This window comes from Citrus clementina, unplaced genomic scaffold (genome assembly GCF_000493195.1).
Source record: "Citrus clementina cultivar Clemenules unplaced genomic scaffold, Citrus_clementina_v1.0 scaffold_3, whole genome shotgun sequence".
Taxonomy (NCBI): domain Eukaryota; kingdom Viridiplantae; phylum Streptophyta; class Magnoliopsida; order Sapindales; family Rutaceae; genus Citrus; species Citrus x clementina.
This window is the reverse complement of record NW_006262339.1, coordinates 16,425,051-16,452,530: the sequence shown is the minus strand read 5'-3', so window position 1 is coordinate 16,452,530 and position 27,480 is coordinate 16,425,051. Positions and strand designations below refer to the sequence as shown.

The following is a 27,480-nucleotide window of genomic DNA, read 5'->3' as shown; positions in this document are numbered from 1 at the left end:
AAAATCTAAAAAATGGGCTCAATTTTTATGCCTAACTACTGATTATGTTTATTTATTTTTATTTATTATTTAATTACAAAAGAACAAATATAATATTAAGCTTATGGTTAAATAATATTAACCATAAAAGGACATAATTAGAAAATGGAAAAACTTGTAGTCACATTGCGCACATGCCGAACGAAGTCATCATACTTCCATGGCCCCAGGCAATCTAAAAAATGATATTTGTGTGTCCGGCCGAGTATGGAAGGATCTAAAGTTGACAAGCACTACAAGAGACAAATGAGGCAATGAAAAAGGTTGAACTGAAAGACCATCCAAACGTGCTAAATCCAGAAAGACAAGGGAAGTGAGAAACCGACTGACCTAAACAATGGGCCCACAATATTATTGTTTCAAGCACCGAGTAATTGTCTGAAGCAAATATTTCAATTTCACATGGCAGTTGCCAGTTGCCACAACGGCACAAGGATTCATAACGGATTGAACTCAAGCCGTAATCTCGAGACTGACAATGATCAATATAGTCACACATCCCGGGAATGTACAGCCCAGTGGCCAATAACATAACCACCAAACAAAAGAAGCATTAACTCACTACATAACGACGACAGTTCCCAGTACAAATGCATAACTTTTTTTTGTGTTTTTCTTCCCCATTGTTGCCCCTAACATTACGTTACACAGCTGAACCCTTCTACTTTGACATCAACAGAAGGACGTGGTGGACTTGATTACAGGACACGACGACTTTCCCTTTGCAACTTAACAAATCGACAACACTCCTGCAAATCCACTAGACACCCAACCAGGAAATTCCGCTGCTGGGACGATTGCTTCTTAGGTAAGGATCTTTACTTTCTATCCTTTCGGTGAATTGTTTGGTTCATTCGCGAATGTGCCATATTTGTTTTATTTTCACGACGATAAGTTAGCAATGGTGGATCTTTGTTAATCAGTCTGAACCTAAAGACTGAATGCTTGTGTTGGATATATGTTAGGGAAATTCATCGCGATGCTTACAAAGGATAAGGTTTTAGGATATATCGTTTTAAGTTGGGGAATAATACTAAAAGGATTACCTAATTGGTGCAATGTCTGGACTTTTGGCTGTATTACTTTTTCTCTCTACACCTGATTGTAATTGATTAATCAACGACCTCAATAGATTATATAATTTTCAGGCCGAGTCAATAAAAATTCCATTTGTTCTCAATCTATGCTTGAATGCAATTCATACTGTAACTGCTTAATTAAACCTTTAAATTATTTATAAATGTTAACTATGACCATGTGTGTGCAACTGTTATTTTAACAACCTGCATTGTACATCTAAATAACGTCTGTGTAAATAGTTTGATTTTTGTAGCAAATTATTATGAATTTAAATGTATTTAATGGTCCCACAGGCCAGGGTGAGTTGCCTTCAGGATGAGGAGATCAACTGGTTCGGTTCCGCGGATCAGACGGGGAAGAGTGCTAAAAAAAGTACCCGAAGACAGGATCAGTGCATTGCCTGATTCTGTGCTGTCCAATATCCTAACTTTTCTGCCACTCGAAGATGCAGTGGCCACTTCAAGTCTTTCGCAAAGATGGAGGCATGCATGGACCTCAGTTCGCAACCTCTGCTTCGACGATGGGGGTCCCATGGGGGCTGCTGCCGACAATCCTGACCTGGTGGATGAATTTAACAACTTCATAGAATCAGTGATGGCTGGAACAGACCCCGTATCAATACATACGTTCTCGCTTCGGAGTGTCAACGCTATACGTAGGGATCGGTTTCCTTTGTGGGTATCTCAGGCAATAATGCGGAATGTTCGGGAGATGGAAATCGATATTATCCAATACGCACCCATGCAGTTGCCCGGTTGTGTTTACAGCTCGATGACGCTTGAAGTTCTTCGACTACACACTGCATTTCGCTTAGCAGATCCTCCGGATGGTGTGTGTTTTCCCCAACTGAAGATTCTTCAAATATATATTACCCATCCTGAAAACCGAGTCACAGAGAAGCTGTTTTGTAGTTGCCCTTCACTGACGGAACTCAGTCTGACAGTTTTGATACAACCAGATGATCCTCCAGCGAACTTCATCATTCAGTCGACAACTCTTAACACATTGACGTTTGTGGTTCTCTTCGCCTCGTTGCGAGGGATGTCATACCACCATCGTGCTGTCATTATGGCGCCAAATCTCCAACTAATCCGTATTGTTGATAACATGTTGATGGAATACGAGGTTCATGAGATGCAATCCATCCAGCAAGCAACTTTAGATCTTCAACATTGGGAATCGGATACAGTTGATCCACAACGTGCTCGCAACCTCATCGAGGGTGTCGCGACAACAGCTTGTCTGATCCTTTCCGGTGGCGTTCTTCTGGTACGCATTCTCATACTATACCAGCATCTAATTATTCATCTACAGCACCGGGTAATTTGAGGTTGTAAACTACCATATAAGGGGTAACATTTGCAATGTGACATATTGTATCAATGTAACAACGTGATCGCACACATGCAATTAGTATAAAGTTTAGTTTAAGTTTGGTTTGACATTTAAACTGGGCAAGTAAGTAATTGCATGTAAATGGATTATATAGTAGTTTAAAATGTCATTATTTCCACTGTCAAATTGCGAATGTCAGAAACATGATCCTAAATTTCACCAACAAAAAACAATGGTGGTGGTTGAGTCCTTGCAGGGTAGCAAAACAATTACCACAAAAAGATGATATAAAGGTTTGTGTGCTGTTTGAACTTGGTGAGGTGACATGATTTATAGATTGTTAACGTAGGTTACATATGGATGATGAATGACGACATCTATTGTCATAAATTTATCCGAATGTGATTTGTACATAGTATTATTTTGACAGAGCGGCGCTGCAGAGAGATAGGTAGACAGAGATTGATATACAATTTTTTCATCTGTTATGACTGTTAGGATTTTGTATTGATCATCCGACGGACATCTATTGTTTTGCTTGAACTGTTAAGGAATGTCAGCAAGCCTTGGACAATCGGGCCAAATTTTGCATTTCAACAAAAGGGCTCAAGTTGGTTAATTATTTGTTACTTGAAAATGACAGTACGTTGTTATTGTTGTTGTTTGTCTAATAACCAATTACACCGCAGGCACTTAAGCGGGCATGCGAAAGGCAGTCCCTGAGTCGGTTTGACAACCTCACCTCTTTGGATGTTGAGGTTCGACGAAGTGGCTGGAAAGGTCTGCATACCATCCTCACTGCCACCTACAACTTGCGTACCTGTATATTAACAAAGGTCAGTAAGACAACAGTCATGTGCAGTCATCAGGAACTGGGTTCAATATGTTAACCATGGGTTTGCCTGTTTTAACTGATCAGGGAGATTGGTTCGACGTAAACGACCACGCACTTGGCTGGCTGGAGACAGAGAATGTGCCCCATTGCTTGAGTGAACGCGTGACAAAAATAAAGATGAAAGCATTTACTGACGGAAAAGATGACGTACGCCTGGTGGAGTACTTCCTGTGGCATAGTAAAGTGTTGGACAAGTTCAGATACCACTGCCACGGAAGTGTTCAAGGTGCCAGATTGCAAACACTCTGCCGTAAAATTCTCAACTTTCGAATACAGTCTCCTACTGTTAACATTCGGGTCACTAGGGAAACACTCAACTAGATGTGTTTGGTGTTATTGGGGCCGATTTATGTCATTGGATTTCGATATGCTGCGGGACTTCCATTGGAGCTGGAATTAATGTGTAATATTTCCATTGGATGAGTTTTCTGTGATATATTTATGTGCTTTTGTAACTGCGATCAAACACATTTGCAACTGCTTTCCTTGAGTTCCCTTGGGCAGACTGATTTATATTATGTAATGACCCATATCCTTTGTTGATGCACCTGAATGATTGATGATAGCTGAAACAGAAAGCCAGTTATGCGACCTGCCCGTTTGGTAATCGCTGCTGTAACGAAAATGTAATATTACTTATTGACAACCTCAAACCGTAACAGTAACTAAGTGTTAAACGTTGTATGTGACTCACGTAAAAATTTTGGAGTGTCCATGAATAGTTGTGGTTTTATAAGGAATAAAAGGAGTTCCAACTCAGGAATGCACAAGCGTAGATGAAACAAAAAATGGGTGGTGTTACAACGTGGAAAATGTTGATGAAGCATTAAACATCCGTTACCAAGTACACATTATAGCAAATGCCATCAAATAATAAGTGGCAAGCAAGTATTAATGTCACGCCTTGGATTAGTAATGCACCACTTGAAGTTAGTCCTCATATTAGGGCACATGACAAGGGTCCGCCTACCGTGTAACAGATTAACGGCACCACTGAATTTTTTCTGTTTTATACAATTACACAACACTACCCTACATTTTAAGGGTCACCCTAAAATGCTACAGTTTATTAAGGGTAATTTTTAAAAACCTCCCCTGAGGTTGGAGGTTGTTGCAAGTACATGGGTTCACATTATTTTATCTGTAAACGATCCCGTACCATAAGTTAAAAAATTTATTGACTAACTGTTGACTTTGAAAAGACAATATTACCCATGTTGATAATAATTTAGCGACTGACACAACTAAAGTACAAGGGCTGAAACGTATGATGCGTAAGGGGAACTGCCTATATTTTTTTGACATTTTCCCCCTTTACAATTCCAAATATTTACAATTTCATAAGTAATTAAAACAAATATTTTAACCAGGATCAAGTTATGATATGTCTTTAACATCTTAAAAAAAGTAAATTTAAAACTTAATATATATATATATATAAATTCCCAATATAACCATTGGTTAGCACATTAATTTAAGGCTCACAAGCGGCACACACACACACAATTTGCATTTCTTCTTCCCCTTTACTCTTAGGCTGTGTTTACTTGCTGGAGTGGGAGTGAGGAGTGTGGATTCCTCCCACTCCAGCGTTTACTTCCTTAAAATGGCCACGGATTGGGAATCCCACTCCGTGGGCCCCACTCATTTTTGGAGTGGGGAGTGGGAGTGGGACTCCCATTGGGGGAGGTGGGAGTGGGAATCCACTCCCACCTCTCCCCTTTTTACCTTTCACTTTTAATTTAATTTAATTTAATTTAATATTTTATAATTAATAAAATAAAATAAAATAATATTTAGTTAAATAATATATTATTATTTAAATAAATAATAATTTGCATTGATTCTAAGTTAAAATTATTTTTAAATAATATTATTATATTAATAGAGAATTAATAAATATAATATTATGATATTTATTTTAAAAATAATAGTACTATATTTATTTAATATTAATAATAATAAATAGTTTATTCTAAGAAAATATTAATTTTGTACTAAATAATATTATATTATTATTTTATATAATAATAAATTTAATATAATTATATTAAATAAAATAAAATAAGGTTTCATTTTATATTAAAATTAAAATTAATAATTTATTGTTCATAATTAAGAATATTAATAATTATAATAAATTTACAAATATAATAAAATAAATATTATTCATTAAATATATTTTTTTATTAGTTTTGTAATTAAAAACTATAATTCTTTAAATAAGGATTTATAAGATATTTAAAACTATTTACTCCCAATCCAAGACAAAGTAAACACATAAATTGGATTCTGATATCTATTCCATACTCCCATTCTAGTGTAAGTAAACAACCTACTCCCACTCCCACTCCACACTCCAAATCCTAGGATTCCCACTCCTCATGATTCCCAATCCAATTCAAAAAGTAAACGCTACCTTAATGGATTTTGGAAGCTCAAATAACACAAGCAACTTTTACTGCCCATCCCCATCATTACCCATTCAACATGCATCATGAGCATTTTCCAACAACCTCTATAAACAAAAACATATTTGAAATAGACCTACACATGAATGGGTCCGCCTAACGTGCAACAGTTGCACGGTATCCCATTTTTTGTCTTTTTTCAACTCAGCCAATAGATCAACGGTTAAAGTGTTCAACGGCCAGGATGTGTTCAATTGGCTATTAACACTTAAGTCCCTACTGTTTATTACAAAATCATAAAAGTTAAAAGTTTTTAAATATTTACTTACATAATTTCTGTTGTTTTAAATTTTTTAAAGTTTGATCCATTGACTTAATTTGATCATAAAAATAATTGATGGTGTAAATATAATAATGTAATATCACATACAATTTTTAAACATATGAAAATTTGATAAATGTAAATAATATTTTTTGATAAATAATATATATTTAATGTAAAATAAATAAATTGAATATGTTTTAAGAATATAGGTTATTAACCTTGATACTTTAGAAAATTATAAAATAAAAAGGTGAAATTTCAAAATAAGAAACATGTAAAAAGTCTTAGGTTGTAAAATTTTATTATTTTAATATTACAAAACTTTACTCTTTTATTACATTTTTGTTTTTAGCATTAGTTGACATGTTAGTTTATTTATACATACAATATGTTAATTTACCTATAAAATATCAATATATATATAGCCCAACAAAGTTATAGAAAGATAAATAAAGAATAACATAAAAGGAAGTTAGTTTATTTTTTTAAGAATATTTCAAAAGCATTTGAGCTTCATATTTGTTGAGAATTATCATTTTTTTAAGATATTTGAGCTTGTGAATCTTGTTGTAATGATAATTTATTATTTATTCTTGATTAAAAATAATTGAATAGTAAATTTATTGATTTCCAAATGCTCTTTCAAATATAGGGTAGTTGGTTAATTTTTATTGTATTAGCCTAAACTTTGTGATGATAGCTAATCAACCATTGTAAAAGATCTACCACGATTATTTTTACTTTCTCTACATCCCTCTAGACCATCATCAATAAAAAAGTTAAAGGTCCGTTTGGCACACTATATTATGTTATATTATATTATATTATGTAATGCACATGTATTATATTATATTATATTACATTAGCAGTATATTATAATAATTATAATAAAATTATACAACATTTGGTAATTGGTATTATCCTGTACTGCATTAATTTTGTACTAAAATTATTTAAATTTATTATTAATTATATTAAATTATTATTTGCATAATTATTTTTACATAAATATAATATGATATAATAAAATAATATTATAGTATAATTTATTTTTTTTATTTTTATTATAATTAATAAAAATAAAAAAAATAATTAAAATATATGTAATGCTTAATTAAGGCAAAATAATAATAATGACAGTGGTATTATTTAATAGTCAAAACAAAAAAAAATTATAAAGTTTAATGATGATGACGACGACGACGACAACATTAATATAAATATAATAATTAGAATAATAAGATTAATAAATTTATTAATATTAATAAAATAATAATTCAATAATAATTCAGTAATAAATTTAATATATTTTAAAAATAGTGACGGTAATAAAATTAATAAATAATAATAATAATGATAACTGATAAAGCAATCATAACAATTAAAATAATAAATTTTAATAATAATAATATTATAATAATAATAATGACATTAATAAATAATAATAATAACAGTTAAAAAAAATTTCAAAAGTCATTTTATAATTTTATCCAGAGAAAAGGACCTATACTACCCTAAATTTATAACTTATAGTATCTATTCAGTTTTCTTATAAATATAGGGTAGTGTAGTGTAATTGTTGGAAAAAGACAAAATTCCGTGGTACCCTGTAACTGTTGCACGGTAGGCAGACCCCACATGAATTAGTGAGTTGTCAAATGTAAAAAAATTTAAGAAATACAAACTTTTACTATCAATCCCCGTCATTACCCATTCAAAATGTTTCGTTACCGTTTTCCGGCAAGCGCCATACACAAAATCACAGCGAATTGACTGAGAAAAACCAGAAAATTTATTAGAAAAATACTAGCATAATTTTGATAAATTTGCACATATGTAATTTTTTTTTAATATTGTAAGGAAAGATAAAAAACTTGATCATGGTGAACATAATTGTTTTATTTACTTATAAAATTGTGAATATTTGTACTTGTAAAGGACGAAAATGTTAATAAAGTCAGTGATTTACGCATCATAAGCTTCAGCCCTTGTACTTTAGTTGTGTCAGTCTATAAATTATTATTACGGGTAATATTGTCTTATCAAAGTGAACAGTTAGTCAATAAAAATAAAAACCCCAGATAAATTATGGTACGGGGTCTTTTAAAATTAAAATAAGTTTCCCCATCTACTAGCAACATCCTCAAACCTCAGGGGAAGTTTATAAAAATAACCCAGTTTATTATTTTCTTCGGGAATGATATCACGTGTCTTAGTGGCCAAGGGACGGGGCTGAACTGCTGGGCTGCGGTAAGTGAAGGGCTCCCTCGCGTTTTAAAAATCCTTGCACGCGGGAAAAGACACCAACTTGAAGCTTCTTTGTGCCGCCTACCCTATTGAAAGAAGTTTCGTAGAAGGTACTGAAAGCAGAAGAATAAACTTGCGGACAAAACATATTTTAACAGAGGAAGAAAATATCTCAACCACCTGAAATTTGACGTTATCTGATGGTGAACCTATGACCACAATGACTGATTCAGACGAAGGATTGTATGACGGAGATGATATGCAGTACCAGATTAATGTAACTTCCGACGATGAACGCAGCTCAGATGCATCAGCTCACAATGAAGTGGAGACAGACAATGAAGGGGCAGGAATGGTGGCTGAACCGCAGTTGAACATCGAAGGCGACAACCGTGGAGGAAGTGGTCAGTTGGAGAACGATACTCAACAACAGCAGTGTACTGAAGATTGTAGTGAGGCTGAGAGTGCGCTTCCGGAAATGTTAGCAAAAGAATTCGCAAGTGAAGAGGAGGCTGGCATATGCTACCAAGAATATGCAAGGACAGTTGGCTTCGGCATTCGGAAACACAATAAACGCAGAAATGTGAAGGGGAATATCACTGGCAGAATGTGGGTTTGCAGCCGACAGGGATTCAGGGCTGCAAAGCACATGGAAAACAGATGCAGAGGGCGAGAAGCCAAGGCTGTTACAAGGACGGGATGTAGAGCACAATTTCGAGTTATTTACAATGAAGATACTGGCCGATGGGCGTGTAGTTTTCTTCAACGCGTCCACAATCACAACTTAACACCGCCTCAGCTAGTGCACCACATTAGGTCTCACAGAGGAGTGACGGGTCCCGACTTGTCAGCAGCTTTATCATTACATAAAGTGGGCGTGAAGCCATCTCAAATTCACGAGTTTATGGTTGACAGATCAGGAGGTTACGACAAGGTTGGGTATAATAGGAGGGATGTTGAAAATAGGCTGGCTGCCACGAGGCATGCATCGTTGAAAGAATCAGACGCTGAGACATGCCTATCATATCTCGATGGAAGAAAAAGCTCGGATCCGTCATTCTTTTATGACTTCACAATCACTAGTTCCAATCGACTTGGGGACTTGTTTTGGTGCGATGGCGGATCATGCGCAGATTATGCATTATTTGGTGATGTTATTGCATTCGATGCAACTTACAAGACCAATGCATATCGGAAGCCTCTCGTGGTTATTTTGGGGATAAATCACCATCGGCGAACAATTGTATTCGGGTTTGCTCTGTTGTCAGATGAGACAGAACACACGTACACATGGTTGTTAGAGACATTGATGACAGCAATGAACAACAAGCATCCGAGGACAGTTGTAACCGACGGGGACAAAGCAATGCGAAATGCAATAAGCAAGACATTTCCAGAAGCTTCACACAGGTTGTGTTGCTGGCATTTGGTCCGAAATGCTCAAACAAATATTCAAAACCCTGAATTTACAACGGAATTCCGCCGCTGCATGATGAACGCTTACACAAAAGAAGAATTTGACCGAAAATGGAAATTGATGGTGGATAACCATAATGTTGCCGCAAATGAATGGGTTGTTAAGATGTTTGAAGATAGACATATGTGGGCTGAGGCTTATTTGCGTGGAAAGTTTTTTGGGGGAATGCGAAGCACTCAAAGGTCAGAAGGAATGAATGCGTATCTAAACCATTACGTGAATAGAAGGCTCCGATTGATAGAATTTGTTAAACAGATGGACCGACTAATGGATCGACAAAGGGAAGCAGAGGGGAAGGATGACTTTAACAGTTCTGATGGACGTCCTGTTTTGGTTACACATTTAAAGATGTATGAGCAGCAAGCAGCTGAAAAGTTCACAAGGGCCATGTTTCGCCTCGTACGAGAAGAAATCGACAAGGAAGCGTTGTTAACTGCAGAAATGTGTGACCGGGATATAATGTCAACAACGTACAGGGTTAGGCGGTTTGGATCGGTTGGAAAAGAGGTGAAAGTAGTGATTAATGAGACCAGCAAAACCTTATCCTGCACCTGCAAGTTGCTTGAGACAATTGGAATTCCATGCTCGCATTCATTTGTTGTGTGCAAGGCTCAGAATATGACAGAAATTCCAAGTTCGATGATTCTTTCTCGATGGAGTAAAGCTGCAAAGATAAAAGCTCACACTTCGTCCGATATAAGTTGTAATAAATCACATTACATGACGGAGCTGGCTCGTATTGGCCAAATATATGCAGCATGTCGAAGTTTGCTAAGATTCGCTGGATCAAGTTTGGCCGCATACAATGTGGCAATTACAGATATTCACCAGTTGACTTTGAAGTTGCAGGCAATGTCTCACACCGAAGAACCAGCAAGGCAACCTTTAGCGAGGAGAGACACAGTAGTACAAGATCCGGAAGTTGTTCTTACCAAAGGTTCAGTTAAAAAAACGAAGATGGGACAACCACAACAACGAAAATGTAGCAGATGTGGTCAGCGAGGGCACAATGTTAGAAAGTGCAAAAAACGAGGAGGGACAAGACAGCAGCTGGATGACTGTTCAAGCCATTGCATGCAATTTTTTTGTGGTAGTAATGTAATGGGACCAAATGCGACAGACGCAGCAGACACAAACCAGGCGCCGCAACAACCCACACGATACCTTAACGTTATGTCGCGGCAGCAAATAGGAGAAAATGGTAGACAATTTTCTCCTACATCAGAGTCATGGTTCCAGCAATTTTCAGCCAGTACAGCAAGTCAATCAACCGACCCAACTCTAAACACAAGTGCCTTTGCAAGTGTATCCAACTGCATTGCAACCTCATCTTCTACACCAACTAACTACGCCCACATTTGGAATCTGTAAAAGAATATTGGCGCTACTCCAAAAAGATCTAGAGGTTGGGGATTTAATACAACTATTTTTTTGCTCCCACTGTATCCGTTAATTTTGCAACAAAAAAAAAAGAATATTTAAGAGGCAGTTGAGAAACAATTTTTATACCTATGCCAAGCTTAAATAAGCACAACTTGCGTAACTTCATTCAATCCCTCGTTGAGTTCAATTACTACATAAAGCATCTTCCTCAGGACTACAACATAAAATGAATATTTCAGTAACTTGGCCAGGCCAAAGTATCAGTATCATATAATATGCAGAATTCAGAGAAGATGTTATTTCAGCTAACAGCATGTACTGATATAATACTCCAGGAACAGCCGTCTTGACAAATTAAAAATTGACGGCAATGTAAACTCATAAATGATTAAGTTCAGTAGTGAGACACTGCGGCATCCACGATGGAAACTTTATTGTTATATGCCAGCAACAAAACATAAGTTGTTTATCACTCACAATTGTCAGTGGTTGATTGTGCTTTTTGGAATGATGAACTGCAACTGTCAAACCCAGTAATTTTTTCTTTTCGGAAAGCATGGATGCACTTATACAATAGAACGTCAAATCAAATGCAGCTAATGGCGGCGACCATGCCCCATTTGGCTCGCACACCGAAGCTGTCGTACGCGCTTCTTTTCAATCGCTTCATAAATTGAATGGGCTTCATCGTCAACACGCGATCGATGCTTCTCAGCCTTCAAACGAACATTGTCCTTCAAACAGTTGAAACTGTATGTCATGAGATCTATCAGAATGCGTGCCCTCTCACTATCTGAATCAAACTTTATCTGAATGAAATGAACAAACACAATAAGTACAAGGCAGCAAAAATTGAATGGATACATAATTAATATTAACGGCCTGGGTTATAGCATTGAACAGTTAAAAATGTTACGCACCTCTGCCTCCGAAAGGCATGACCACATTTTATGTCTCTCCATCATCAACATAACATATAGTGCACAATCAGATTCGTTACGTATACTGGCCTGCCTGGTACAAAGCTGGATTACGAACTCGCTCATGTTTAACCTTCCCGATAAACAATTTGAGCCACAATGTTGCAACGCCATCTCAATGAATTGTAGCTGCAGGAACATCCGTCAATCGATAGATTGCAGTAATAACAATAGTAATATTTGACACTTCCTTTTAAAACAAAGGAGGATTATTTACAACAACAATGGTTCATTTATAAGTAATTTTTTTTGGCAACAAAGTACACTCGATTGGCATCTACATTGGTAACTCACCGCTCGTTTGCATTCAACAATGAACATTTGTGACTTCATTGCAGTGGGCAGTGGACCCCATATCTCCACCCGCATTTCGTATATTAATACAACCAATAAGTACCAGTGTGTAAAACCATGGTTCACCGGGACAAAAATCTATTGATGATTGCAATACCAGGGTGAAATAAACTGACAGATAACATCAAAATTAACTAAAAACGAGGTTTGCTGATTGCTTAAGTAAAAAATGCTTACTTGCTTACACGAACCAATATTCGCCAGGTATAAATCACCACTGATAAATTGTTTAATACCAAAAGTAAGGTCTGTGGGGTCCCCACTGATGTTATCGTGCAACTGTACAGTTTATAGAACATCAACGCTATCACAGCCGAAACTAAAATTATAGGCAATGGAAATAGTGGGTTGCCAAACTTGAATAACAAATATTTGTAATGCTCTAGTTAAATGTAATTACAAGAACAATATCTCAACTTACATGCATAGTAAACAGATGCACCATATTGAATGAACACACGAAATTTTATGTTAAACTGTCCCTTAGGGGATAAAATTTTAATATTGCAATATAACACAAAGTCCTTACAGCAGAATACGCTGGCAGAAAAAGGCTGAAATTACTGTTTCCCACGTTTACACTCGCATTCGCAGATAACAATTCTGAGACAGCAGAAACAATCTGAAAAGTACGAGTATTAACACTTGCATGTAAGGGGTATTCACTTCATTCAACATATAAACAAATAACAAAAACGTCAAGCCCCATTAAATTCCAAGAGCAATCATTATAAAATGTGTATGTATTATTCATACAAGTACAGCACTTGACAGAAGGTGGTTGTACCTTCACATTGATTGTACTTCTAGGAGAGAGACACATAATATCATGTCTGCTGATGCAATTGAAGTTCGTCTTAAAAACTATTTCCCTGCAACGGAAAATCTATCATGCAGACATTTTTGCCATAATTATTGATTTCCTACAATTAAGTCCGTTTATTCGAAGCTCAAACACAATCAAGTAACTTTTTATATGAATGCCAGTACTAATTCAACGACATAAGTAATACGTTACCCCTTATTCAAATTTTCATCCATGCAGAAGTTAATCAACATCTCGTCATCAGTACTCAAAGGTCTTTGCATCACATATGGTCCAACCCGATAACGTGCTCTGCCAGCACCTATCTGATTAAGTGGTGACTTTGGATGGACTACATTCCCAGTCTTTTTATTCGGTTCTGAACACTTCTGCACCACAGCAGGCTCCTGCAACATATTTTCCTCATAATAATTACAAAATTATAAAACATAAATTACATTCGGTTAACCAAAAACAACTAAAAGAAGATGCAAATTTCAGATTTAACTTTTATTAGTTACAGATAACCTCAATCCTTATGTTACTATGCAAGCTTTCACTGCATGGTGGGGACGTCTGAGTCTCCATGACAAAATCTGCTACATCAATTAAATCCATATGTTGTGCATCTTCACAAACATCTTTTTCCTTGATTTCATTATTCTGGTACATACTGCCACTTGCTGCACTTTTGTACAATTGCTTACTCTCACAGTTGGTGCAAACTCCCTCTCCTTTGGTTGCATCACTCCAGTCCTTCCCCTTATCGTTATTGCCATGGTTACTGCGGCACGATCCATCCGTCTTTAAATTTTCAACATATCCTGATGGCCTACTTGATATCACTACTGCCTTATCCAATTGACTAACTGACTTTATTTTCGTCATTCCCGGGGCTGTTGTCATCTGTCTAACATCCGAGTCTCTAAAATCTTCTTCCACAGCCATACTGCATCCATCTGACCTTGAGTTCGCCTTTATTACAGATGCAGCACAGACTCGTATCTAGTAAAACAATTTTACAAGTACGAAGTTATAAGTAAAGTGCTGAACCAAATATATATGTAACATCCAACTACAATAAATGTAAAGCAAGGACATATTGAAAAGCAGTATTCATGGATCACACGTTTTTCATTGTAAGCATATTATTTGCTTTCATAGAATCCCACAAATTTACAATTCCTTTTTCAGATTACCTCATCGCTACTATAACCACCTTTATTCTCTATCCATTTCATCAACCGCTTTATCTCATCTACGTTCCACAAGGCCAGGGGACACATAGACCTGTCTCTTTGTACTTTTCCATACACTATAGAATTAAAATAAAGCATCTGGAATAAACAAAAACAACAATGCAAATTATAGTCAGTTACTCAACTGAACAAAGTGAAGGAAAATATTGACACTATATCATTCCAAGATGCGATATCACCTCTAAGTACAAAAGACAGCCGCCTATGTATGCCAATTTCTCTTCCTTGTACCTAGTAATGCCTTCAAGAAATTTATGAAAACAAAATGTGGCCCAATTCCTCTTCTGGATACAGTTCACATCTTTCAAAGAAAATAAGAAATTACAACTTATGTGTACTCCACCAGGGGGACATAGAACAGTATATAGAGTAAACAACATAAATGTGACTTTGAACCTATCATCGGCTGCCGTCGAATTACTCAACATTTCTGCCAATTTCTTGATGTTGATTCCTGTAGATGATGCACTGAACATCTTTACATATGATTCAACTTCTTTGATGTCACCCTGTAATCTTAAAGGCATGCCCCCATCTATTAATCCCATGACATGACCAAAGCTATTAGCACTGAGCTCTACCTCATTACCATTCAAAACTACAACGCGCCTACATACATCAATCCTATCTACCAACCAACCACAAAGCTTCCTTTTCAGCCTACCACTATTCAACTCAAGCACGCTCCCCATACCCATTTCACATACAGCTGCTCTTTGTTCATCAGATAGATTTGTAACAGCTGCTGCCAATCTGTCTGGTGCACATCGTGTAAAATATGTGTTAGTTGCTTCCCCTTTGACTGCTTGTTCGACTCGGACTTTGTACTTCCATTTCATCTTTGGTGGTAAATTTTTAAATGACGTCGCAATTTCCCTTCGAACCTGCAGTTAATAGAAACACACAGACATACACCTTATTGCCAATTAAAAAGGTGTTGCGGTACACTAAATTTTATTTCCATTTAACGCACCTCTCTTGTAATGCTGGTGTTTGCATCTGTTGCCTTCATTTTACGCACAGTTGCACCACTAAAAGTAACTCAAATCATTTCCAATCCACTCGTCATTGATAAAATTTAGTTATTCGGATAGTAAACATACTTACAAATAGCTGATGAATCCATAATGGGTATTACGTTCTATTGTTCGATTGCCTTCCATATCTTCGTTCAAGCTGTTTACGTCCCTACATTTTCGCTTGCGAACCTCCCCTACCTTCATTGCTGCACTGAAATTATAAATGAGTGCTTCTAACGAACTGCACCATTCTGATTTTACAGAATTTAATTACAGGGTATGTGTAAAACCACAACAATAAGATCACAGTCTATAAACAGACTTATCTGTAACAACCATGCCACCGTCTACAATGTTAATCAATCATTTTCATAGACTCATTTCGAGGGGCTTCACACATTAAATGCCCATCAACATTCTTGATTTTCTAAGAAACACATTCATGCTAATTGATTCCAACAATCAAATTAACAATTGAACACTAACATCTCATCCATACATTATTGGTGACCAGAAGATAAAACAAAGTTAACAATTTCATTATAAGAACATGCCATAAATGTATGTCCTCATCAATTACCCATATAACTAATTGATACTTACAAAAGATATTTACTTACTAACAAATTTCAATTCATCGTCGAACACTTTTAAGTCCCTCTTGTGCCTTCAAACCGGCAATTAGTGCAGTGAGATTCCTCAAATCAGTCCTCCCTAGTAACATCACATTCTTTGATGACCCCTGTTTACATACTTAATCGAAAATTTTCCCCATTACCACTCGTTTACTGAACTCTTCCACCAACTATTCAACTAACCCTAAAAACGTCTTTTATAAATATTCCAACTAAAACAAATTGCAAGTTTATATCGAATTACCTACTACGTTGGATCATTCGATATGCCCACACTTTCAGCATCAGAAATTCCTTCGAATGCACATGCCGGGAATTTTTTTTTTTTATTTCACCATCGCCTCCCTACAACTGCGCGGACATATTCATGTACACATCAACCGTTTGCTAATATTCCACCAATAATTGCGATCCAGGAATACCAATTTCGTGTGTTCACTTTTTGTCTACAGATTGATTTTCAAATGAAATCGCTGAAACGGTATGTCGTAGATCAAAGATCCTGAAATGCACGCTCACTATTAGATGGTATTACACTCACCCAAAACCGGCTACAAAGGTTGTCAGTTCTCGCGGCCTTTCTCCAATAATTAATTTAAACCGTTGGATTGAACGAGTAACCATCCAATGGCTTCACAGAATAAAGACAAAAAACTGTGGCACCGTGTCACTGTGGCACCACAGGATGACCCTGCACATAAACATTATACTTTTAATTCTCACTTATCAAACATCCACGTGGTAAATTATTTTAGAAATGTTTGTCAAAAAATCTTCATTTATCAAGCACCCTCCAAATTATTTATAAAGTCGATTCCTTGGAAGCAAATGCAATCCCAAACATACCCTTAAGCGAGGATACTAGCTCGAATTTGTTGAGTGTTTTGGGAATTTATCAATTTGAAGTGTAAATTTCAATTTGAAAATGGCGGAGGAGATGCCCGAAGAAGCGAAATCAAATCCCTCACTTTTTCCTCTGTTTCCTTCTATTTCTGAACAGCAAATATCTCCGTCTATCAACAACCAAAACGCTGGTCAGTGGCTCTGCAACAGAAGTTTCACCGCCGACCTCGCCGTCGTAGACGACGCCGTATCAGCAGCAGCATCAGCTTACAAAGACGAGAGCGATGACAATGAAGAAAAAGACGACCAACCGCGGCCGTCTCTGTCGCCTTCCTACGACTTACTCGAAGAAGAGTCTGATGAAGAGAGACAAAGGAAGAAGAGAGACAAGAAAAAGAAGAGGAAGAGAAGGAGATCCAAAGAGAGAGGAGATCAATTCGACTCTTTCGTTTCTGCTAAATCGAAGGATTATTACTTCGATTCTCATGGAGACCGCGATAATTTGGTCTACGGTCGTCTTTACAGGTAACTAACTCAAACGACACCGTTTTCTTGATGTTATTGTTCCGAAATTCATTAAATGTATACAATTTTAAATATAAGCTAAACGAACTGTTTTGATGATTTTGCTACAAAATTGAACGTATAAAATTTGTAATGTAATTTTAAACGAGACATTTCGATGTTATTGCTTTGAAGTTGGATGTTTGAAGCTCATTTGCTGGCTTATGGTGATGCAGAATGGATGTGCCAAGATATAAGGCTTATGATCCTGAGAAATTGTCTAGGTTTCATTCAGAAGGATTTGTTAGGTTGAATAAGAGTGGTTCTGTTTTGGATGGAGATTATGATGTGAATGAAATGGACAGTAAAGTGAAATCAGGTGGTCGATATTGGTCTTCAAAGTATGCAGCTTTTGAACGCCATAAGAACCTTAAGCACGTTCGTCTTATTTTGCCAAAAAAGTCTGCGGTTAGTGAATATGGTGAAGATTTTATACCTTTATTAGGGACCGAAATGTCAATTGAGGGTCATGATGATAATTCAATTCTTGAAGAATCATGGGAGGATGAAGTGCTGCGGAAAACAAAGGAGTTTAACAAATTGACAAGGGAGCATCCTTATGATGTAAAGGGTTGGTTAGAGTTTGCTGACTTTCAAGACGTTGTTGGGAGTAAGGAATCGAAGAGAGGTGTTCGTTTGCAGATTCTTGAAAAGAAGATTAGTATATTGGAAAAGGCAGTTGAGCTCAATCCAGATAATGAAGAACTGTTGCTTTCTCTTATGAAAGCTTATCAGAGTAGGGATGGCACTGATGTATTAATTCGTAGGTGGGAAAAGATACTCATGCAGCATTCGGGGAGTTACAAATTGTGGAGAGAGTTCTTACGTGTTGTTCAAGGGGAGTTTTCCAGGTTTAAGGTGTCAGAGTTGAGGAAAATGTATGCACATGCAATCCAGGCTCTATCTGCTGCATGCATCAAGCAGTTTAGGCAGGTTCTTAAGTTAATATTGTAAATATTTTCTTGTACGCTGCTATGAAATATGCAGTTTCATAATCTAATCTGTTAAGTCTCTGTTGCAAATGCTTTGAAATATTGGTGCCAAATAAATGAGTAATGCTAGAAAGTGGATGTGGCATAAATGTGGTCCTCTTACGTATCACCATGTTGAAGAGAAATAATATTTTTAATAACCACTTGACACATGATAGCTTTTAATAATGCCACGTTATAAGAACCTTAAACATGTTCGTCTTATTTATCAATTAATTGATAATAAATTGGCTAGCATGTCTTGTAGGTGTTATGTTTCTTCATTTGGGAAAATTAGGAAATGCAAGGCATCCTTCAGCCATTGAATATACTGGGTAAACTTGTGTGCTACTCCACCTTGGAATATTGGAGTTTGTTGTCATTGGTACCTTTTTTTTTGGGGGGGGGGGGGGGGGCTATGCATCTATTTCTCTTTCTTATATATATGCACATATCTCTTGTGTTTTTGTTTGTCATTTCCTATATCTATTTTTATTTTTCAAACTTTTCAAGGATGAATGGATTTCCTTCATATTTTGAATTCAATATCCTGGTGATAAGTTTTCATATCTCAGTTTAAATTCCATGGCTTTCTGATGCAGGTTAACCAAACTGTCAAGCCTGCTTCCCTGGATCCTGCTATTATCCAACTGGAACTAGGTCTGGTTGATATATTCCTCAGTCTTTGCAGGTTGGAGTGGCAGGCTGGTTACCAAGAGTTGGCCACAGCTTTATTCCAGGCTGAAATTGAATTTAGTTTGTTCTGCCCTTCATTACTTCTAACTGAGCAAAGTAAACACAGATTGTTTGAGCACTTTTGGAATGGTGATGGTGCAAGAGTTGGAGAAGAGGGAGCCCTTGGTTGGTCTGCATGGTTAGAGAAAGAGGAAGAAAATAGACAAAGGATTGTGAAAGAGGAGACTTCGCATGATAATGAAAAAGGAGGGTGGACTGGTTGGTCAGAACCGATATCGAAAAGTAAGGGAAATAGTACAAATTCCGAAGAATTAGGTGATGACAATGTGTCTGCTGAGGAGGCTGAAATTGAGAAAGAAGTCATGAAGCAGGAAGATGATACTGAAAATTTGCTAAAACTTTTAGGCATTGATATTGATGTTGGGGCCAATGCTGAGGTTAAAGACACTTCAACCTGGACTAGATGGGCAGAAGAAGAGTCATCAAGAGATTGTGATCACTGGATGCCTGTTCACTCTGAAGGTGGTCTCTCCTTTCTTCTCATCCTTTCTCTTTGTCTCTACATGCTTGTGTTTTTTACTATTGTTTCTTTCTGATTTTGTGGTGAGTCTAAGGTAGCTAAATGCTATTAGGAAAGAAAGATGGTTAGTTTTATCTATCAGCGTGTGCCTCTAACCAGAAATACGAAAAAATTAGTCCCATACATATAGTTGACCGAATTTGACTGTGGAACAGCTGGGATCCCTCTTAGTGATGCAACTGAGGATGGAGAAGCAGATGAGCAGCTTTTGAAGGTCATAGTTTATGAAGATGTCAGGGAATACCTGTTTTCGTTAAGCTCAGAAGAAGCTCGCTTATCTCTACTATACCAATTCATCCATTTCTTTGGTGGTAAAGTATCTCAGGGGTAAGTTTTTATAAACTTTATGTCTTTTGAATCTCTTTCAGTTTTTTCTTTTAATTTGGTGTCATTAAAAATTTGCTCCTTTTCCTTTTTTCTTTTTTCCCCCTCTTCCTAATGAAACTGATCAATTTGTTTTCTTATTGAATCCTCTATTTATGTGAAGACCAATTTGATTTCTTATTCATTCATTTACTTATATACATACAAGATTTTGAATTGTATTCCTATTACCTATAAGTTTTCTGAGCTCTCAAAGTTCTTCTATCGAATATTGCACTGTTTTTACCGGAATAATGAACCATTATGAGATTGCGTAGAACCATCACAAACTATCATTGTGTGTCTTTTAGACTGTAAACATTGGATACTTAGGCACATTAGTATAGTGAAATCTTGTTTACATATGTTAATAAACTAGTGTATAAGTTTCTATGCACTGCTTTTTGCTATCTTTTAATGCAAGTGTTCATGGATTTTTTATGTGTTATTTCTTTCTCTGTGTTCTTTTTCCTCTCTTCTTCCAGTATTTGTACAAACAGTTCAAGCTGGAATGAGAATCTTCTTACCCTAGAGACATTGCCTGATTTCTTATCAGAAAGTTTGGGAAAGATTGATGATGATCCAGCGAAGACACAGAGCACTTCAAGCAGTTTTAGTCTGGATATCCTTTTGGGCAGCAGCAATGACATCTCTAGGAGGACCAAGATGATGGAATTTCTTCGAAATGCTATTTTACTTTGTTTAACAGTTTTTCCACGTAATTATGTCCTGGAAGAAGCAGCTCTTGTTGCTGAAGAGCTTTCTGTTACTAAAATGAATTTGTCTGGCTGTTCTGTTACCCCATGCCGAGCTTTGGCAAAAGGCCTTCTGAAAAGTGATCGACAGGTATTCTTTTTGGGGATTAACTAGTTTGCAGGTATTTATGCTAATTAGATATAGTCAGGCTGTGGTATTCTTTTTGGGGATTAACTAGTTTGCAGGTATTTATGCTAATTAGATATAGTCAGGCTGTGGTATTCTTTTTGATAATCAAACTTTAAGTACAGGTGTGCTGAATCCAATGTGGCTAATTGCCTGATTACGTAATTGAGTAAAATTGTAACTATTGTTGGGATGGTGGTTTTTATGCCTATGTAATTGTTTTTCAGGAAAACTTAATTCTTGTAGTTTTGTTCTTCTGTTGATCTATATAATGCTTCACAGCATGAAACTACTTTTGATTCCCTCCATATGCCTTTTTAGCATAGTTTTAGTGAAACTGAATTTATACCCACCAACTTATATATAGTTCCACATTGTTGTTATCTAATGTGTATAAGAGTAAAAGTAATGAGAGAATGATTAGAGCACATGAATTTAAAATGAATTTAATAATTGATGTCCTTGATGTAATCAAATGGTTTTTTTTTTAATTTTTTCTAAATAAGAGGTCAAGAAAACTGAAGTTCAGTGCAAAATATGTTTTCTCCCTCCCTGCTTTGTAGCCAGCGGAAAAGAAGAGAACCAAAATTAAGGACATTTTGGTAATTTTTAGTTTTGCTTTGCATTATTATCCCTGATTTTATAATTTGATTTGTTTAGGATGTATTGCTTTGTGGAGTTTATGCACGAAGAGAAGCTTTCTTTGGGAATATTGATCATGCAAGAAGAGTGTTTGACATGGCATTGTCATCTATTGAAGGCCTTCCCCTGGTAAAATCTAATGGTTGGATGGATGTGTCTTGTTATGTCATAGATGCAGAAGTTTGTTTGTGCTTAAAGACCGGAAGTGATTGTGATCTTGCTACTTGTAGAACAAGTTTTATTTAAGAAACCAAGTTCCAATTTAGATTACTTTAATTTGAGATTCAGCATGGTAATAATTTGAATCACATTATATGACTATGTTTCAACATACGGATCTGCTTTTGGCCAAGCTCCCGTCTGAGTATGTTCTCTAGCTGGAAACTGTTGGTAATACTTGAAAAGATCAGGGCATCTGTATAATTGGATCTGTATCGTGGAGCAACTTTAATTTTTTTTTTTTCTCAACTCTCTCTCTTAATCACAGATCCTTGATTGCTAATTTTGTCTTGTATAGGCATAGAAAATTGAGTGTCTTATGGATTCTAGAGTTGGATATCAATTTATCAATACGTAAAGATGGAAATGTGTATTGAATTGTCTAGCCTTAGGTGCTTCTTGTTTCAAATGTATTTGATTTCTTTGATTTATATCTCTAAACATGTCTGTGGGTTGGCAGGTTAAGAATATAGAAGATAGGTAATTACATCATTGTTTTTCTAATTGATGACTTGTCTTCTATTCCTTAGAATCTACACTTATGCAATTTTAATTTATCTGTCACTTGATCTTGCTTTTCTCTTGAGCGCTGTCACTGTTGAATATTCTCTTTCTCTAGTCTCTATGCGCATAAGATTGTTTTTCAAGTTTAGATTTGATCCAAGGTCGTAGGGCTTTGGCTATCAGAAGCTAGTCTAATATTAGCTTTTGCTCACATGAACAGGTTCTAAAGTCTAATGCTCCTCTGTTATATTTGTGGTATGCTGAAGTGGAGCTTTCCAGCAATTCTGGCAGTGATCCAGATTCATCGCTTCGTGCCATACAGGTCCTATCTTGCTTAGGAAGTGGTTCAACATATACTCCATTTAAATGTCAACCATCTAATGTGCAAGTGCTAAGAGCTCATCAAGGGTATATGGAAAGAATTAAAGCAGTACGATCAGCTTGGTTGCGCGGTGCTGTTAGTGATCAATCTATTGCTCTCATCTGTTCAGCAGCGTTGTTTGAAGAACTGACCAATGGATGGACTGCAGGTATTGAAGTTTTACATCAGGCTTTTGCAATGGTGCTTCCGGGTAATTTATCCTTTCTGTGCTTTTCTTTGAATCATTGTGGTTCAGAAGCCTATAAAATGTAGCTAATGCAAAATACACACTAGCACCCACACACATGTTTTGTGTTTGTTTATGAATGATTGCGCATGTATGTATGCATGCATAAAATCGATTCTCAGAAACAATGATGTCGTCTGGTAGCTTGCATTTGGTGCAAGAGCTTCCTAGTTAAACGTTCATCTAGTCATTTGAGAATTGCCACCAATTTTTATTTCATTTATTTAGTGTAAAAGTTATTTCACTTCGCAAAACAGTCAACTATTTGATGGTGAACTGGTTTAAGTGGTAGTTTGAGTTGTGTGAAATAATTAAATGCACCAGATAGTAATTGGATTGTATGCAAACCAGTATAATTGATCACTTTCCTTTTGGTTAAATAGGACTAGGTGCTTAAGGTGTCATTTATTAGTGTTGAAACGGTACAAGAGGAGAGAAAAACGATTCAATTGCAAATATAACCATCCAAAAGGAAACTCCACGCTGTGCACAATCTTGGAAATTTATTTGTTTGAATTGGTTCTGTGCATAGAAAACCGGCCCTCTTTGTAACTTGGCAGGGGTTGATCCCACTAAATTAAAGAAGCATGAGACAAACCTTATTGCCAAGAATATCCACAATTTAGTTCCTTTACATATGGGTGTGGAAGCAATATAAATTCATTCCAGCAACCTTAGAATAGTTAGTTCAATCATAGACTTAAGCTCCTGAGCAGTATGCCGTTGGTTTTGAAGCCATAGAATCACATTCGTACTAGAGTAGAGATTGTTCCAGCAATACTGAAAAGCTTTCTCAATGACTGAGAATATTCATTTATCTCTGTGTCAAAAGAAGTATTGTAGCCCAATGGATCTGCAAAAACAGGATCAAACTGGTTTGAAGACCTGGGTTCGTTACAGGTTTCCAAATTGTGCCAGCCAGCAAACTACTGGTATTAGTGTTGATAGCTCAGGAATAAATGGGATCATTGTGCTTGTTTTTGTTTCTCACAGATTAAGGATAAACTTTTTTAGTTCCTTTATGGTAGATTGGTAGTTATAATTGTCATGGTTGTTGCTTAAGATTATCAACTGAATATGTTGAAAACAATAATAATAAATGGAAGTTTTATGATGTATTCTGGTAACAGGAGATAGTGTTGTGGTATGTACTTCCCTAACGAGCTTGGTTTTGAAGAGAACTGTTTCTTTCTTCTGATACTTTACACACACCTCCAAATTAAAATAACTTTTCCATCATCTAGTGCAAGTATTTAGTTAGTCTTGAGGCTCTTTCGGTGTTACCTATTTGCAAAGGTTATTGGAATTATTGTAGCAAACTTCTTTTCTTTTATCTTAATGCAAGTTATGATTTTGCTTTAGAACTATTGTATTTGTTCTGTCTCCTCAATTACTTCATGTATATGTGCAATTTTTCTAGTTTGAATATGCCATCTGAAATATTTCTGTTACTATAGGATTTATTCAGTAATGATTACATATGTTGAATTGATTGATGTTTCTGTTTCCCACAAGTTGCAGACAATTGTAATTTTGACCTTTTTTTCCCTGCATGTTTAAATCTTATTAATTTTAGATGCATTATTATCTGGCTCTGAGTTGACAGCATTGGTGTCACACGTGCGTCAGCTGGATTTCTTTTCTAATTAGTGTGGTTGAAAAGACTAGGAGAAAGAAATTGATTGTATAATTTTCTGTGTCATGCAAGACAATCAAATAGAAATTGTATGTTACAAGGAAGTGATACCATCTCTTTCATATGTGCTGCAGTTTATGTTGTTTTATTGGCTTTAGTTATGATTAAAAGGGTCTATCTCACTCAAGAACTGGATGCTTTCGTCTTCTGGGATAATTATCATGTGATTTGTTCTTTTGTTGTGACTAATTTGATTTTGTTAACTTGCAGAAAGAAGAAGCTGCAGTCATCAACTTGAATTTTTATTCAACTTCAATGTGAGGATGCTTCAGAGGCATCATATGCAATTAAGTCTATCCACAGTTTGGGAGACCACTTTGCACGGACTCCAGATATATCCTTACAGTCCCAAACTATTTAATACTTTGGTGGAGATTAGCAATCTTTACACCACATCTAATAAGCTGCGGTGGATCTTTGACCTGTACTGTCACAAGTAAGTTAATCAATTTTTTTATTGCCAAATTTCAGAGATGTTGAGACTTACTGTGCCCAATCTTTGGGGATTCTGAAATTTGATAGCAGTCTCCTTGCTTGTCCGCATATCATTGATATTTCTAATTTGTATATGTTGATATAAGGAATTATCATTTTTTATCTTTTCTGATCTTTTGTGGCTTTACAATTATTTAAGCATTACTGCCGGCTTCAGTCGTTTTCTCATCTGAAGGTTTACCTTCTTTTTGTTATTTATTTATTCATTTATTTTTGCAAGAGAACTTCAACCTGTGGCTAGACTCGTTCTTTAGATTGGCATTACATTTTGTTTTCTAATAAGTTTCTTTTAGTGGACTGCTGTCTGTTTCTCTATATCTTATCTTTTCTTTGATTAAATAATTTGCTACGTAAAATACATAAAAGAAGAAAAAGATATGTTTATTTGTAGTGCATGATACTCGAATTGTAAATTGCCATTTTTCTGCTTCTGAGATTGTTATTTCTCTTCCTTACTATCGAAGAAGTATTTATGTGGTTTTTCAGTCAGTTATGATTGATGGGAATCATGCATTTAACATTTTCATTTTCTTCTCTCTTCTGGAAAATTTTTTACTATATCATTAATTAATGTCATTGCATCTTCAAAAATTAGATTATTCTTACACGCATTTTTTGGGTTTACCATGAAATGTCTTTTGACACGACCCTGATTCTTTAGAGTCCTGTTTTTACATTATCCATGTGTTTGTTGGTCTTGATATTTTTGTATTTGTATATTTGCTTTAGGAAACCATCTCTAGTTGTTTCACTTTTTGCATTGGCATTTGAGATGAGCCGGAAAGGCCCACCGCATAGAATCCGTGGATTATTTGAAAGGGCGCTGGCAAATGATACAGTACGATGCTCTGTTGTACTCTGGCGTTGGTATATTGCATATGAGGTTTATATTGCTAGCAATCCATTTGCTGCCAGGCGAATCTTTTTCCGAGCTATTCATGCTTGCCCATGGTGAGAGCTTGCGCCTTCGATGATGTTTTTAAACATGGATGTGTTTTCTATTTTTGAATTGTATTATACTAACAGGGAGAACCAGGTAGGGTTGCAACTGGCATGTAGCCAGTTAGGTTTCTGAACATCTAAAATCATACAAAGTTACATGCTTTTTTTTCTTTAGTATCCTTTTGTCTCTATGGGTCATCAACCGACTCAACCAATATTTAACCCTTTTAATAAATGTGTTAATGTTAACTTTTAGTTATTTTAGAAAGAGTGATTAATTCTCTTGATGCTCATTTTTGGAACTCTCCATGAGAATTTTGGTTGAAATCAATATTTTTTTCAGGTCAAAGAGGTTATGGCTTGATGGTTTTCTCAAACTGAACTCTATCCTAACAGCAAAAGAGCTGTCAGATCTCCAAGAAGTGATGCGAGATAAGGAACTGAACCTGCGGACAGATATTTATGAAATTCTTTTGCAAGATGCATAGATGATCCAGTGAGCTGTATGTAAGCAGTTTCATCCTCTGCAATTTGAAGATGTTTCCAGTTCATACTGGACAATGAAGTGTTTATGCAGATGTGAATGCTTTGGTTTTTGGACAAGTAACAATGACCTGAATTTGGATAAAATTGAAAAAAGAAAAGCTCTGTAGAATTGCGTGGATGTCTCCTGGGTAAAGTGAGTTGCAAACCAGTCTTCAAGCAAAAAGCAAAGGAGAATGAGAAAACGCTTGTTCAAGGTACTCCATTCTCTTTTCTAAGCTTGCACGCCATTGAAGCAGGGCCTCCAATGCTCATCAATTGAAGCTTCTTTTCTTTTTGATATATCATGTATGGTTAGTAGCTAGGTCTGTTCCTTAAGCTGAAAAATCTTTTTAGGGTTAAAATCAATAATCAATTGCATCAATCTTCGAAGTTAGATCTTGAATTTGGCTCCGATTTCTACAATGACAACACAAAGAGCTGCATGCAAAGAATGTTTTTAGCGTCTCAGAGACGTCAGAATTTGGAAACATCTGTTCATTTATTCTTTAATCATATCCGAGGAAATAGTTGAAGCTTATTTCAACAATTAAATCATGAGTCATGCAAAGAATTCTAGTTCATTCACTCCATCCAATCTGAATAGTTCAAACTGTTGGCACAGGTGGGGTAAACACAAATGCTGCTAAAGATATTGTTTTGATTCTAAGAATATGATTCAAAACGATTACAATTTCTTGCATAGCAC

At 36.0% G+C, this 27,480-nt stretch overlaps 3 protein-coding genes across 4 annotated transcripts; all 3 read left to right on the top strand.

Moving 5' to 3' along the window:
• Positions 1-1,434: 1,434 nt before the first annotated feature.
• Positions 1,435-3,670, top strand: LOC18050211 (F-box/LRR-repeat protein At4g14103). The gene is made up of 3 exons (XM_006441306.2): positions 1,435-2,388; positions 3,144-3,290; positions 3,374-3,670. The coding sequence occupies exons 1-3, from the start codon at positions 1,435-1,437 to the stop codon at positions 3,668-3,670; spliced, it is 1,398 nt and encodes a 465-aa protein (XP_006441369.2).
• A 4,882-nt stretch (positions 3,671-8,552) lies between these two features.
• On the top strand, positions 8,553-11,180 carry LOC112099619 (protein FAR1-RELATED SEQUENCE 5-like). The gene has a single exon (XM_024187036.1). It carries the CDS (start codon positions 8,553-8,555, stop codon positions 11,178-11,180), a length of 2,628 nt encoding a protein of 875 aa, XP_024042804.1.
• Positions 11,181-16,993: 5,813 nt separating this feature from the next.
• Positions 16,994-27,074, top strand: LOC18050210 (protein NRDE2 homolog). Of its 2 annotated transcripts, none has more exons than XM_006441305.2 (10): positions 16,994-17,612; positions 17,828-18,584; positions 19,225-19,840; positions 20,054-20,225; positions 20,747-21,107; positions 21,804-21,914; positions 22,729-23,080; positions 25,023-25,248; positions 26,037-26,258; positions 26,593-27,074. In XM_006441305.2, exons 1-10 carry the CDS (start codon positions 17,170-17,172, stop codon positions 26,735-26,737), a joined length of 3,405 nt encoding a protein of 1,134 aa, XP_006441368.1. In that variant the 5' UTR covers positions 16,994-17,169; the 3' UTR covers positions 26,738-27,074. The 2 variants fall into 2 exon arrangements, with proteins under 2 accessions (XP_006441368.1, XP_024043896.1); XM_024188128.1 differs by having other exon boundaries at positions 17,529-17,612; positions 17,787-18,584.
• Positions 27,075-27,480: the final 406 nt, after the last annotated feature.

Coding starts and splice junctions, on each gene's coding strand:
- LOC18050211 (XM_006441306.2), top strand. CDS start 1,435: ATGAGGAGATCAACTGGTTCGGTTCCGCGGATCAGACGGGGAAGAGTG. Junction 2,389..3,143: donor TTTCCGGTGGCGTTCTTCTG/GTACGCATTCTC, acceptor ATTACACCGCAG/GCACTTAAGCGGGCATGCGA. Junction 3,291..3,373: donor GTACCTGTATATTAACAAAG/GTCAGTAAGACA, acceptor TTAACTGATCAG/GGAGATTGGTTCGACGTAAA.
- LOC18050210 (XM_006441305.2), top strand. CDS start 17,170: ATGGCGGAGGAGATGCCCGAAGAAGCGAAATCAAATCCCTCACTTTTT. Junction 21,108..21,803: donor TTCTGAAAAGTGATCGACAG/GTATTCTTTTTG, acceptor TGATTTGTTTAG/GATGTATTGCTTTGTGGAGT. Junction 26,259..26,592: donor GCTATTCATGCTTGCCCATG/GTGAGAGCTTGC, acceptor TATTTTTTTCAG/GTCAAAGAGGTTATGGCTTG.
- LOC112099619 (XM_024187036.1), top strand. CDS start 8,553: ATGACTGATTCAGACGAAGGATTGTATGACGGAGATGATATGCAGTAC.